We start from the raw sequence: 15000 nt of genomic DNA on the forward strand, positions 1-15000 counted from the left end.
ATTATTATTATTATTATTATTAATTACATAGCATTCATTTTGTCTCATTCAAGGAATGGAAACAAGATTGCAAGTGCTCATACAGAAAGAGATACTAAAAAGGCAACCATACGTTTGCTGCGGTAGGGTTGATCAACTACCAGCTAGTAGCTGCAGCACATTTTCTTTGCATCTGTTGACACCAACATTTTAACCATTCAGTTTTCATTAAAAAAAATTTTTTCTTCTTCAATTCAGGACAATAATTCTACTCAGTCAAACTTTGACATCACTACCAGGTAACTGTTTCTACACTAAAACCCAAGAAACTGGCACTTATTTCCCTTTGAGTAGTATGAAGTGTTTTCATAACGACAAGTGACTTTAGAGTCTACCGATTAAATTCTATTTTGTTATAAGTATTTGCTACAAATTGGGAGAAGCATGCATCTATGTTTTATAATACCGTAAAACAATATTCTCAAGTGACATTCCTAGGATCACTGATGCACATTATAGGGACAGGAAGAGGTTGCTTAAATCTTGTTTTGTCTAAATATCATAAGCATATAAATCAGGAATCCATCTTCATTTTTTATCAAAGCCAAAGCCAAAGTTTCGACTCTTCTGTCTTGTGTCTTCCTTTTAAATGCTACCAAGATTTTGTGTTTTTCCTGTTGGTAAGCAGCAGGTTCTGCTCCACTTGTTTTCCTTTTTGCTGGAGGAGGCAAAACACCTTGTAACTTAAATGCCACATTATGCACCCATCAATGTAAATCTCCTGTGGTGGGGACAATAGGCGGGGATTTGATACCTGAGACAGGACATTTGACTTTGACCAAAAGAAGTCTGGTATCAATTCAAACGCAGCTACCAAGTCTTTCCCAAAGTCACGGTTATTTAGAATTTTACAGGTCACTAATCCGACCTGTTTCGACTGGCTGAACATATAAATCATGAACATACCCAGTTTCAATGTTCTTTCGTTTGTTTTATATAGTACTATAGTATTGTTTGTTTAGATTCTTTGCCCCAGGGTTGGCCTTTTTTTGATAGGTTTGATTGACGTTAGTTTCCCACCTTGGGGAATTTGATAAAAAGTTTTTGAGAATTGTCAAATACCTTGCCTGCCCCCCCCCCCCCCCCACCCCACAGGATTTACATTGATAGGTGCATTATCTGCTGAGACCACAAGTTGCCCTTTGCTCTTTGCTAAACGACTTGCTAACAAACCATGCCAGCAGTGAGATACATGAACATTGAGCCTGCAGTCATTTCATGGAAAATACTGCATGGTCAAAAATAGTGCCCAAATTTGAGATTTCAGTGCTGAGGAAAGCTGCATGTTTATTCCTTATAAGTTATTTTGTGGAAGTTAGCATTGAATGAAAAGTGATCAGAATGAAAAGTGTATTCTATGTTAACATTTGATGGTATTTATTGAAACTTTGGAGTTATTAGTCTCTTCTGCACAGGTTTTAAGTTGTCTGTGACGAACGGACGACTGCAAATGTGGATCCCTGTATAATAAACGTTTTATTTACCTTCTCTCACATTTAATGTTGTTGTCTTAGATGATGTTATGATGACAATGAAATTACTTTACTATGATGAGGGTAAGTGTATAGCATTGTTGTTGCACCACCTGAAACCTCAACAACCTCACACAAGCAATTATATCAACTGAAGATGATATGATCCTGTCTTCTTGCACTTTTAATTTTTCAGTTACACCATCAGACTATGAACCTCCAGGCTTCAAGGTTATACCTTATTTACTTGCTCAATTTATGTAATAATTTTGTCTATCCCTATTTTGGTATCTGCATAGTGTAAGATCTTGTGAAGCTTCTAACAAGTAAAGTAACAGAGCTACAGCTGTAAACCAATAAACAGAGAACAACAGCTAAGAAAACAAGTACATTTGTAATTTTTTGGCATTGTGGTAAACCTTTAACATTATTCTTAATAATTTTGGTGATAAAAACATTACATGTAATTGATGTCCTGTTTCTTTTACAGCAAACAGGAAATGATTTCTTTTTCTTTGTGGAGGAGCCCCTTAATATCAAAGTTGGAGATGTGTCAACGGTATGAAAACTTGTTAAAAGTAAACTGTGCTGAGTTATCCAAGGCACACAACAGTCATAAGCAAAGTCAAGTTATTTCTTTCAATTAGCTTTTAGGATGTTAATCATCATTTCATGGTGTCTTTTTTTACTTTTTATGTTTCCAACTGATGAATGAAAAACATCACCAGCCATTTCACACGTGGGTACTTTCAATAAAAGTTACTGAATATTTGCCAGTAATAATTTTGAATTATAATTTTATTTGTTACCCATTCCAATATGACTTGCTTTTGTTCGTTTAAAATGCTTACTATGTGACAGTTAAAATTGTTATATAGCTGAATTTTTCCCCCAACAGTACACGCTCTCATTGGTTACTTCAAGGTCACATGACTTCTAACAATAAAACTGTTTCCCGCCGAAAGTCTCTGATCGGGCAACAGTGCAAAATCTATGACATCAGAGGGTAACAGTGCCCTGTTACCTGGGAATGTTGACCGACGACCACCGTTGCTGTTGCCCGTTGCAGGTTTTCTTTTTGTGCTATATAACAAATCTCTTAATGAATGGTCCCTTGGGAAACAGTTAATTTTGTTTCCCTCGAATTTCAATTTTTCCCTTGGCTGCGTCTCGAGGAAACATTTAGATTCTTGGGAAACAAAATCAAATGTTTCCCTTGGGACCAGTAATTAAGTGTTTACTGTGTCAGCTTGTCAGTTGTAGTAGTATTTAGTGGTTAGTCATCTGCTCCTGTTTTTTTGTACAGAGTAAAGCTGCGAATAAAAACTGATTGCCAGCAGTTTGAGATGAAACAAGATAACAAGGAGGTGGAACGATGTAATAAGCCCGACAGCATTAACTTGGAACCTGTAACCAGTCCTGAGAAGAATTCACAAGGTGCAGACCAGCACCGAGAGGAACAAGGACAACAAGCTACTACACAGTCTGTAAGTAAATTTTTAGGTGACTAGATAGCCTTTCCTCTTAGATGGTTACTTGCAATAATTACTGGAAACATGTTAAATTACAAACTTTGGAAATGTATTAATTCATCAAGTCTATATTTTTACTTTGCAGGAGAAAGGAAAGATGCTTGAGGAACACAAAGAGAACAGTGAAAAAGGTGTTTTTTTTTTGTTTATTTGTTTGTTTGTTCATTTGTTCTTGCATCTAAGGCTGTCAGCATACCATTCCTCTAAGACTCAAGTTACTGTCTACCTTTCTTTAGAACTGGAAGATATGGAATGTGACCAGACCATAAACGGTAATAAATTTTCCAGAACTTGTTGCTTTTGGCAGTTGAGACAAGTACTATTTTCTGTTCTAAACTATTTAAGTGATGGCTAAATGGTGCTTTTCTTCTTTGCTATATTGACAGATCTAACTGAGCAAGAAGCAGAGGAGGAGCTAAAAGTAAAATGTCCTTGTGGAAATGATGAGGTATCTTTCATATGTAAAGGCACTACAGGAATTTTGACCATTACCGTAGTTATTCGGTTATAAGGCGCACTCGGTTATAAGACGCACCCCAAACTTAGGAATTTAATCAAGCTACCGGTAGTTCCAATACCATACCTAACTTCTGCATTTCTGCGTTTTTCAACAGAAATTAAAAGTTATCGTAAACTCTGCCCCGTTTACTTGGGATAACACTCTAACGAACGAGACTCTATCAATAAAGTTGACCAAGCTTAACTATTTTATTCTTCTTACGTATTCACTCAGTTAAAACGGGTGTATAAAGAGGTACCGGTACTCTGAAAACTCTAAGCAAAGTTCCAGTTGATATACTGCATTTTCTACATTGTGATTGGCTGAGCACTTAAGGTCACTCAAGGTTGCATAAAACCTATGCCTATTAATCTTGAAGCCAAGAAAGCATTTGTCAATCAGTATTTCTTAACTAAAATGATACACTGTCTCTTGATGATGTAGTAACTGTCACACACTAAACACAAAGTCTCCGACAAAGTTATGACAAAAAGCCGTATTTAAATGTAGGATGATGGACTGATGATCCTTTGTGGAGTGTGTGACCACTGGCAGCATGCTATTTGTTTCCAAATTTTAAAGCACGATGAGGCACCACAGTTTCATGTATGCGTGGATTGTGCCAAGGTATGTACTTCAATGTGATTAACGCAAAATTGAGTTATTGTATTCAAGAGTACCAAGCCCAGCCTTGTCAAGCCTAGTTTGTCGTTCCTTAGGGTGAGCACAGTGGTAAATGCACAGACTCGTCTCTGGTGAATCTTAACAGAATTGCTTTGCAGGTAGGAAAATTATACTTCATTATATTCATTAATAATTCACAAGGGTGACAGCCAACAGAAATGCACTACTCAGGTCACATGTGTTGCTTTGAAAATCCCGATAAAGTTCAACTGTCTGAAAGCAGGGGGGGGGGGGGGGGGCTATTGAATGGATAGCAGGGAAAGGCATGGGATTAACTTTTATAGAGGTCTCAAACTCGCCTAATTAGTATGCTTGACTTTACAGACGAGTCCTGTAAATTTGTACAAAGTTTATTAATCAATCTCAAGTTTGACATTTCAATCGCAACTATTACGCAACAATTTACTTGCCTCTTTGTTGAGAACGTTTAATGCATCCTCTCCTCCCGTCTCAAGCAAATGACAGTGACTTGCTCAAGTAAACGTATAAATCTGTATAGCGTATTTGGCGACATGTGCTCTAGTGAAAAGGTCAGATTTTGTACATCTTCGCATTTGAGACTGGCCACTCCAACAAGTTCTGACATTGCACATTTATTTTGCTGTCTCTGCTGCCATTCCTCCAAGACTTTTCTGCCCCATTTAGTTTTGTATTGTGTTGCTCTCGGAGTGGCTTCCGACACAAAACTGGTCTCTTCTTTTTTACCCTTTGGAAAGCAAAACCGACCAGCCATGTTTCTACTACAAAATATGATAATGAATTGCCCAATTCAGTGCTGAGTATCTCCAAACTCTTATGGGACAGCTCCACGCCCACGTGATTAACATGACAAACACATTCTATTGTTTCATTTCACAAGTGAGCCCATAAAGGTCTCCCGCTCATATTTTATCTATTACTTAAAAACTCTCTGTGCCTACTTTGAGGCAAGAACTGTACTAGAACAAGAGGTAATAGGCTGACTTGTTGACGTGGCAAGAGAAATATTACCCTCAAAGGATGTTACAATTATGTGGTAGTATAAGATTCAGATTTTCCTACATAAAGATAAAGACTATATGGAACTTGGAGCAAATTCCCTCTTGTCTAAAGATAGAACACGCTGCCGGGACATTGACAACTGCACCTCTGCTGTCTCTTAAAAGTAGTTCTTTACTTGTAGTATTCGTCAAATCTTTTTCAGTCATCACACCGCGCCTAAGAAGCCTATATTTTATTTCTTTATTTATATTTATTTACTTTTATTTCAGTATTTTGGTAAGGTTTGTTGGTAAATATGTCTTTTACGTGGCTTTTTCTAACATGTCAAACTTTTATATTCTTTGTTAAGGCTACCTGTATATGGCGAAGAACCATACTTGCGTGCAGCGATTTGAACAGGATCCTCCCCACCAATTTGGCTCGTTACCTGAGTAAGAAAGTGTTATTTCAAGTTAAGATGCTGTCATGGCAGTTATTATCGTTACTTGTACACTGTTGTAACGAAAGGAGAGCCTGAAAAATTCAGGCTTTCCGTTCAAGTCTGAAATTTTCAGGCGTCCTTTTTGTTACTGCTCAAGGTAACGTTAATAACTATGAATATCAGCATCTTAATTTGATTCATCTCTCCGCAGTTCAAATATATGTCAGATATATGGCTTTCATATATATTAACTTTCGTCAAGTGTAAGGGCCCGTGCGCGCTGGGCTGACAAAATTTGTTTGGCCCAACCAAAAATCTCAACAAAAGTTGTCTCCGCCAAATTTTCAATATGGTAATCGTGGCGGCGCACTTTTTCTTTAGAACATGCCGTGTAAATTGTAAAATATGTATAGTTTTCACACCTGACAAATTGGTAAGGCTTAACAAAATTTGGTGGGAAAAACAATCACCGTACACACTTGTATCACGGAAATGATGAAAAATTTTTTCGCAAAATAAACAAAACTTTGCCCAGTGCGTACGGGCTCTTATTTAGCGGACATTCAGTTTAACATTTATAACTAGCGCATCAATGACTGTTACCATCTACTCTAGACATCGAAATGAGTATTGCACAAGGCCTGGTTAAGCGACTGGAGAAAGAGGGGTTTATAAGAAGTACTCTGAAAGGAAAGAGGTAACCATATTAGCCTTTGTTCACACTGAGTGTTTTGTCTTTGATTTTTACTTATGAGACCACTTTGGTGTTTCTTATATTTGTAAACAAGGAAACGTTGACCATTTAGAGAAAATTGTTCTTCAGAAAACAAGTTTTTAATGTCGTTTTTCACTGAATTTTTTTTAGACTTGGAAAAATCGTAAACAAGAAGAAACTCGTGTCGGAGGGCTTCCACAAATATTTCAGCAGAAGGCGCGGACCCGAGAATGAGACGAATTTTGGCAAGTCAGGAGACGATGTCCAAGATAGAAACAACGAGCTGGAGGAGGTATGTACATGTGAGAATCAGTGAAACGTTCTATTGCTGATCCAGAATACTGACCTGCAGCTGACTCTGAGTCTGAGTGTATGGATTCATTGGTTTGAACCAAAACAAGAGTTTTAAAAATTAGTGTCGTATTCAATTGATCACCCACTGAAAGCAAGTTAATAACCTTATCCATAAAGAGTGATTGTTTTCTTCTTCTCTTTCTTCTTCTTTTTGTGGTTTACAGTCACAGGTGGAAAATATAACTCAACAATGTTCGAGAATGGATGTTTCCGGGAACGTACAGTTGTCAAAAAAGGTAATTAGCACACCTTCTACAATCCTTGGTGCTAATCATCTCATTCATCTCATCCATCTCCGTTATGGTGTATTGAAAATATCTCAGTAAGTGGTAATGTTTTATTTTGGTAATTCATTGAGTTAGATTGACAACAAGGAGCGGAAACTAAAGAGCTCTAAAAGAGTCATATCACGCAAAGATGAGGTTAGTGACGCGGTTTCATGAGTAGTTACACTTTCATTGAACGGGGTTCGTATAAAACAGTCGCAATCTACGTTAGCACAGATCCTTGAGTCTTTTTTCTACTCAACGTGAAATGAGAAATTTAAGTTGTGTGGTGAACTTTGAGACCAGTGTAAAATAATTTGATTTGGTTTTTCTGAAGACTAAATTGTTTAGTATTGACCCCTTTACCAACAAAAACTGTAACTAAAAACGATGACTTAATGAGCTCGCAAGAATGAGCAACCTCGGAGAAACCCATGTTTTCAATACAACCACTGGTCAGCCTAAGGGTTTTAATCTGAGCGCGCGTAAGCCACACACGCAATTCTCAGTGAAGCTGCTCGCGTCAGCTCACGATTCACCGGAAATAAAATATATAGCCGATTTCGCTCACCTTTTACTAATTTTTATATAAATGGGATGTAAACACACATCTCCTATTCACGAAAACTACGAAACTTTTGCACAAGTTCGTGTTGGCCTGTAGCTCCACTTGCGCTTCGACTCGAATGAGTGGGTGACGCATGCGTAAAGGCTGATCTTGCACACCCTCATTTTTCCTGATTTTGCAATTTCACTCGTTTATATCTCTGCTTCCAGGCGGTAAATGTTTTTAATTTTATTGCATGTTAATTTCAATTGTCTTCAAATGTTTGTTTTTGAAATTTAAAAAAATTCTGTAGGTGAAAAAAGATTTGAGACATTTCTAAAAGTGGTCTACAGATCTTCTTGAGTTTTAAACATTTTAGAGATTGGTTTGAACATTATCTGGTAACGCTGTATGGGAACCGTTTTTTTCAAAAAAGACAATTTATGTCAATTTTAAGGCTCAAAGAAATATCTTTGCCATGGAAACAGTATTTTGGAGGAAAATGTGATGTGAAAAATATATGATGGGTACTAAGTACCCTGGCCAAATTTCGTCTTGGTGTGATTACCCTAACCCCAACCCTATCCTATGTCTAAGAACATAATTTCTTTATTTGTGAGAAAAAAAGCTGGCTCAGGTCGTTGCTGTTTAAGGTCACACCTTTACCTATTTTTGCATGGCGTAACCAAGGAAATTTTAGTCAACAGGCCGGAACATACTTCATTTTGACTCTAGCTTGAACCTTATTATTTTTACCCCGGACAACTCACATCACGACAAGCACTCCGGCCCAACAGGCAGTTTTCGATTACTTAGTTCAATAGCTGTACTGTCTTTTGTCTTTCGTTGTCTTTTTTTGGCAAGACAGAAATTTCCCACATTTCTTTCTCAGGCGACAGAATTTGAAATTTCTGACAGTCAGGAGTGTGGTCGTGATGATCTTCCGTTGTCGAAGAGACGGAAAGCTAGCATTGCAAGGAGTCCAATTCTGGTTTGAGTTTCGGTCTTATACAAATTTGCTGACCAGATGTCTGGTTCAAAGTAGGTGACCTGAATCGAACCTTTGAGTTATTACCAAAAGCACATTGTATTTATCGTGACGATTGTAGTAAAACTTTTGTTTAAATCTTTTACTGATCGGTACCTTCCAATTTTTTTAAATTCTATCAAACTTTGTATTATTGGAAACCAATAAAGTATTTGTCTTCTGTGTCTTTGCATTTCTATCAATTGTATTGTGCGATACGGGTGATGATACTTAATATTTCTCGAAGCATGGTTAGCTCCAAACAAAAAAAATGATGATTTCCTCGTTGGCATGGCATTTAAAGCTGTCTTGCGCTAACCAAGCTTCAAGCAACCCGACTCAGATGGTTTTTTCTTTTCATTTCTTACCTCTTCGCGAGCGACAAAAGAGGACAAGTTATCATGCAAGGAGAGGCTTTCAACCCCAGCTGCTTCATTCTTGCTCCTCTCGGCATGCCCCTTCCCCTTCCATTCCCAGTCTTTGTGGGGAAAGATTACAAAGGAGAGCCAAAATGATGGCTCGGTAAGATGCGAACCCTTAAACTGATGCGAGTCGTTTAACCTTTACAACAGATGCCCTAATTTTTTCAGGAGTGAAGCAGTGACGTCCAGTTAGTTACGGCATGTCTTTTTTCCAATTCTCTAAACAATTAAATCGAGCAAGAGAGCAATTAAGTCAATGAAGCGAGCTCGGCGCACTGTACAATTGACCATTCGTTGCGCGTTTACTTTCTTAGAGAGATATTTTAATAATGGTAATAGAACTGATTGGAGTACAATTCATAATGGTAATAGGACAATTCAGGGAGTAATCGGGCGAGTAATGATTTCAAAATATTTGAAATTTCGATCACGATTACTCCATGAATTGTACGGGAATTTGAATAGTTACGATTACAACGATAAAAGAAGATAATTACAAGCCCGGCGTAGCAAAAACGTAGCTTAAACCTTGCCTTTTCTAGACCTGAAGATTACGTTGAACATGTTTAACTGTGAGGAAGGAAAAGCGTAGCAAAGCAGAAGCACCAGGACCCGGTTGCCGTCGAAAGCCGATTAACCTAATCCAGGACCAGCGTCTACTTTTGCTTCAAGTTTTCAATTTTTGGTGCAAGTTTCTTCTGCTTATTTTGTTTTTCAAGATTGACTTCTTCTAATGTAAAGTTTTGCCGAATATCGATCAGCGTTGAACAGCACTTGGGAGTAGAGAAATAAACTCCTTGGTTAATTTTTAATCTGGGCGTTAATAACTTCTTACTACCCGAGCGCGAGGGCCGTACTGGGGAATATTGGCCCGAGGTCGTGGCATCGCGAGTTCCGTACAAAAACGACCGAGGGCCAATATTCCCCAGTACGGCTCGGGCTAGCTCGGTTAGTAAGTAGTTTATTATATGGTTTTTAAATTACCTTTTGCTTTGTTTTTGCAAGCTCGTAATCGGCCCGTGGGCAATTACAGGAGAATAATGCCCTATACAATTCAGTCACAATTAGCCAATGAGGGCGCGCGATATATCGGCTACAAACACAAGCCATACAATAATTAGCGTTAATCGGCTTTTGAACAACCGGGCCCAGGTGTCTAACGTCTGCCTTAAAACGCATTATTGTGGTCCGCGCGTACATGAAATAAAGTATTCCATACCAGAGAAATTTTCTATTTTTCGGCAAAACTGGACGTGCACGGAATAAAAGAGTATTGATAAAGTTTAATCACAAAACGGCCGGAATTAAGGAGGCTCCTTAGAGTTTTAGGCCCGCGCGCAAAATGGGCACTAGTATGGCGTGTAAAGCCTGAACCGAGTTACTGTTACTGCTACTGCTCCCTTAACGCCGCACGGCGCTGTTGGGGCCCAGCAGATGAAGCAGCCTCACGTACAAGCCCACGCCAGCCATCGCGGCAGCCGGCAGCCCTGGTAGCCCTGAGGCCTGTCCACTCAGTAATGTTGTCACTCCACTTCTTCCTAGGTCGTACCGAACCGAGTATTTTCCTAATTTTTGTGACATTTGTAAAATTAACCGGCAGCTAATTTTCTCGCGCTCCCTTCGGTAAAGTTTTTTGAAAATTGGCTCAGTTCTAACCACATACATTTCCTATCAAATGTTAAATCTGTCAGAGCGTATCAAATTTATTAAAAGCTGAACCACGGATATCTGATTTCAACCATTTTCATTGGTTCGCCAGATACAGGCTATCAGTCTTTAGTAAATTTTCAGCTCCGACTATTGCATTTCTAGCTTTTTGATTGGCTAAAAAAACTCCGACTATGAGCCAATAGTCGAAGTTTTACGTCATATGGAAAATAGTGCGCCAAGATGCTCTTTCCGGACGCTTTGTAAAATTGTGGAAATAAAAATCGGCGGCAAAACCCGGTTTGAGAATTTACTAAAACAATTATTCCATTCGCCCTTGTTGGATATGAAGTGATTATAACCAACTCGCGCTACGCGCTCGTTGGTTATTTTATCACTTCATTTCCAACTCGGGCTCATTGAATAATTGTTATATATACCTGCTGTACCTAGTATGGTCAAGGAACGCGGCAGCAATAAAGCGAGCTGAGAACAGTTTTGCAGCTCTGAGAAAAAAATGGCTGACAAAAGCCGTTTTGGACCGGAATTGACCGAGGCAGAAATCAATGCCTTAGTCGACAATACGTGGAAGAGTTGTTGATCCTGGAGTTTTTAATAAAACAATTATTCTACTCGGGCTTCCTCGATATAAAATGACTATAACCGACTCGGCGCTACGCGCCTCGTTGGTTATCTATCACTTCATATCCAGAGTGCCAAAAACGAGTGGGAGGCTCGGGTCGAGGCGAGGCGGGGTTAGGCCTTTTTCCCCCCGACTATTTGGGACTATTTGGGAGCCTGGAACGGACAAGTCAAGAGTCAACTAATGATTCCCCGATAATTTATTTTGCAATTCCTTTTCATTGATTTGGATAGAGTCTTCATATTAACTAACTGATAAAATATTTCAATTTTCAAAATTAGAAATTCAAATTATTTTCCTAAATTTGCGCAATTAACTGAGACCAAAACAAGATATATTCTTAAGGTTACCGTGGCTACCTTCAGGGATGTCTTCAGTGAAACGGATTTAGCGATTCCTGATTACGGCGCAGGTATCCCAGCCCTTGTATCAACTGTGGCTACTGGAATGTTTCATTTATTATTTAAGAAAATAGTTTGTGTTTCTTGTCACAGCACTATCGAAAGCGCCAAGTAAGAGATTCGAATTGCAAGATTCCCCAAAACTGCTTTGTTGGAAATAGGTTTATTTAGCTACTGTCAAAATTGATTGCAATCAAGCAAAGCGCCTTTGAATTGTAATCTTTACATTGTTATATTCGAGGCAAAAATTAATTTTTAGGAAAACAGCGCCAAAAGAAATGCCTTTTGTATCAGAAGAACAAACTCCGACCTCCAACATCTTTCCCCACAATTGGCCAATCAGAGAACGCTACTTTATTCCGGTCACAGTTGTCGATCTCATACGTTCTAGCATTCCTCCAGCTTCATTGTGACTATTATTCGTCGGATTTTGACGCATGTTTTCCGAGCGGATAGGCCTTCATGCTAAACAGAAAAAGGACGCGCACATCGATCTCATGCATCAAACAGCAGCAGCAGCAGCAGCAGCAGCATCAGAGAAAAAGTGGAAGCGGACCAACGCAAAAGCTTTCAACAAAAGCACAATGTAGGATGTGCGTAAAAACCATCGCAAAGAGATAGTGACTGCAATATCAGAATGCGAGCTGGTTATGTGAATTATTTACATGGTAGTTTCCGCGTCATATTGTAAAAAGACTATAGGGAATGCCCTTGGTCTTATTTCTTTATCGCTACAAGTGTGTTTATTCTCATTAACTGGCAACGTATTGATAGAGCCTGATTTAGCACCTCTTGAATTCCCATGATTCTTCTTCAGATACTACGATAATTTATTCACCGATATGCTTCGACAGAGGAGTCTGAAGGCCAGTTCTGATAGTATGATCCTTTGTCATAATTCCGCTAACCTACCCTGCTTGCTATCACTCATGTTTCTGTGATCCTTCCGCTACGTTCTCTTTTTCGTATTGCTAGCTAGCGCCGGACCTCACGTGGCTTGTGGGTCCTCGTTGTTTAATACTTTCTTAAAATACGATTTAATGCCACAAAAAAGTAAAATATGATGCTTTTATATACCAATACCTCAAACAAGTTTGCGAAAGACGACAATTATTAGACGTTTCCCCCGAAAAGCGCTCCGATAGTGAAAATATGATGTCAATCAAAATTAACTTCTACTTCCGGCGAAAAAGTATTTTAACAATATCTCTGGAAACATTTGATCTTTTTAATACTTTTTTTGGCGATTGACTGGTGTGACCTTAACCTTTGCTTAAAATAAAACTGATAAGATTTAAAAGAGTCGGAAATTTTCTCTCTTGAATTAAAGTGCCTCTTTATACAATTTTGTCCAAGGCTGTAATTGTTATAGATATCATGGGGCACGGGTATTGTATCAGTTCAAACCTCTTCTTTCGTTTTTACAGTTCAGACCAGTTGTAAGTTAGTGTACAGTATGATCTGTCATATAGTTGGAAAGGGTGTTATTAAATGTACACCTGTTTTAGGAAAACGGAAAACGGTAAAGCACAAGTAGAAAGACTGCAGAAATCATATTGGGGTACGAGACTCGAATTTCTTGAAATTACAGCAAAAAATGGAATAATTTGCTTTCACTACAGTTGATATTTGCATTAGTCAAGAGAAAGATAAGTAGGGTAGTTGAAACACTTTGTGAATACCTTGCCCTCCCACGATGTTGTTTTGTCAAATAGGCTCAGAAACTCGCGTGCAAACAACGTTGTGAGGGGAGAGTGAGCCGCGAAAGTTTCAGATCTGTATATTCGTGTACTGCTCCAGGGAACTTTGTCACACACTGTAGAATTTTTGTTTACAGCCTCTGCCTGTTGCTTGCTTTGATCAGTGCATCCCACGTGAACGCCTAATTGGCGTCTTGTTTTAGCTGATTTCCTGCCTTTTGGCCATAAAAAGCGAGAAGCAGGTCACCGCTGCTCTACCGACTGAGCTACAAGGTCAGACGGGAGCAGGCCGTGGGAACTGAAGATGTTAAAGTCACGGCAATGAAAATACAAGGAAGGATTCTTACGTTTTTGCAAACGTTGGCCGTGTAGCACTGCCCCCCGACGGCCTGCCACGCACCATACATAGCATACCTTGCGCTTTACTTTTTGCCGCTGTGGTAGCGTGGGCTCAGACTTCGAATTGACAGTACACGTGCGGAAGATAATGGAGACCAAAGCAAAAGTGGCGAAAGTCGAGGTACTGTGCCTTTGCATCTGGGATTTATTCCTTACGACAGGAAAAAATATAATGTTTCTGTTCTCTAGGAGTCCACCAATGGGATGGAAGTCGATTCATCAACGGCGAATCATGTCGACGAAGTTTCCAAGGGCCAAAGTCTGAAGAAAGCTTCTACAATGCAAGATTCTAGGCCGCCAGCATCTGAAATGACGAGTGCTGATTATTACTTCGATTCTTACGCTCATTTTGGTGAGAAACCCTTTTCAAGGTCTTTCTTTTTTGTGCATAAAGGTCGTGTACTAACCGTTTACTTTTGTTGATATGTTGAATTGCCTTTGGCATCCTGTTTACCGCCTGTTCAGGAATTCATGAGGTACGTCTAGTGCAAAATTCGTAGCCTTGGAAATATTACCGGTATTGTTAAACGGATGATTGTTATGATTGTTTTTCGTTTTTGTGTTCAGAAATCGTATTATTTGAGTATTTTAGTTACTGCAGTATCTTGCTCAAACTCGCTTTTTACTAATAATGTTATTTTCTATTGACTAGAAGTAAAATTTATGTTTGACTCATCAGTTTATTGTGAGTTATGAGATTTTTTATTTGACATTTTTCATAAGTTATCTTAGTCATTCAACTGCTGTGTACCTTTTTGGAAGGCCTCGATTATTTGCTCATTCCTTGCAGTGTGTTTATGTCGCAAAAGGAATTTTTTAAGTGATCAAAAGGTGCCCTTATTCTTAGTAATTCACTTATTTTTGTTCTCCTTACCAACAGGAAATGATCAAAGATGAAGTACGCACATCAACATATCGTAATGCAATGTACTACAACAGACACCTGTTTCGGGACAAAGTTGTTCTTGATGTGGGTTGTGGCACTGGCATTTTATCGATGTTTGCAGCAAAAGCTGGTGCAAAGCATGTGTATGCTGTGAGTTATTTCCTTGTCTTAGCAGACTGAGAGTGAAGGTTTTTTTTGTGTGAAATGACATGTATCAGTGATATGCACATATTTTTATAGCCAGTATAATAATGATCATTCTGAAAAGCCGATGGGTGGTTTTGATTTGATGGTTTGGGTTGATTGTAGAAACAATAACGAACTCTGACCTGTAATTTATCATTAATATCTATTCTAAAATGGGT

At 38.7% G+C, this 15000-nt stretch overlaps 1 protein-coding gene and 1 pseudogene across 3 annotated transcripts in view; both read left to right on the forward strand.

Annotated features, from left to right (window-relative positions):
- The window catches only part of LOC138059595 (HORMA domain-containing protein 1-like), a 13795-nt gene extending 5073 nt beyond the window's left edge, over nucleotides 1-8722 (forward strand). Inside the window, exons 5-22 of one of the 3 annotated variants that reach the window (XM_068905224.1) lie at nucleotides 54-122; nucleotides 238-278; nucleotides 1554-1595; nucleotides 1708-1742; nucleotides 2002-2070; nucleotides 2240-2254; nucleotides 2818-2998; nucleotides 3129-3174; nucleotides 3280-3315; nucleotides 3430-3491; nucleotides 4053-4169; nucleotides 4262-4324; nucleotides 5557-5638; nucleotides 6244-6325; nucleotides 6494-6635; nucleotides 6862-6933; nucleotides 7060-7119; nucleotides 8403-8722. In XM_068905224.1, the coding sequence (XP_068761325.1) occupies nucleotides 1587-1595; nucleotides 1708-1742; nucleotides 2002-2070; nucleotides 2240-2254; nucleotides 2818-2998; nucleotides 3129-3174; nucleotides 3280-3315; nucleotides 3430-3491; nucleotides 4053-4169; nucleotides 4262-4324; nucleotides 5557-5638; nucleotides 6244-6325; nucleotides 6494-6635; nucleotides 6862-6933; nucleotides 7060-7119; nucleotides 8403-8507 (1176 nt within the window). In that variant the 5' untranslated portion in view covers nucleotides 54-122; nucleotides 238-278; nucleotides 1554-1586 and the 3' untranslated portion in view covers nucleotides 8508-8722. Of the gene's footprint in view, nucleotides 1-53; nucleotides 123-237; nucleotides 279-1553; nucleotides 1596-1707; nucleotides 1743-2001; nucleotides 2071-2239; nucleotides 2255-2817; nucleotides 2999-3128; nucleotides 3175-3279; nucleotides 3316-3429; nucleotides 3492-4052; nucleotides 4170-4261; nucleotides 4325-5556; nucleotides 5639-6243; nucleotides 6326-6493; nucleotides 6636-6861; nucleotides 6934-7059; nucleotides 7120-8402 lie in introns of those variants that run through there. The other 2 variants (XM_068905225.1, XM_068905227.1) reach the window with 2 other exon arrangements.
- Nucleotides 8723-13808: 5086 nt separating this feature from the next.
- The window catches only part of LOC138060617 (protein arginine N-methyltransferase 1-like), a 9228-nt pseudogene continuing 8036 nt past the window's right edge, over nucleotides 13809-15000 (forward strand).

The sequence above is a fragment of the Montipora capricornis genome, chromosome 8, assembly GCF_036669925.1.
Source record: "Montipora capricornis isolate CH-2021 chromosome 8, ASM3666992v2, whole genome shotgun sequence".
Taxonomy (NCBI): domain Eukaryota; kingdom Metazoa; phylum Cnidaria; class Anthozoa; order Scleractinia; family Acroporidae; genus Montipora; species Montipora capricornis.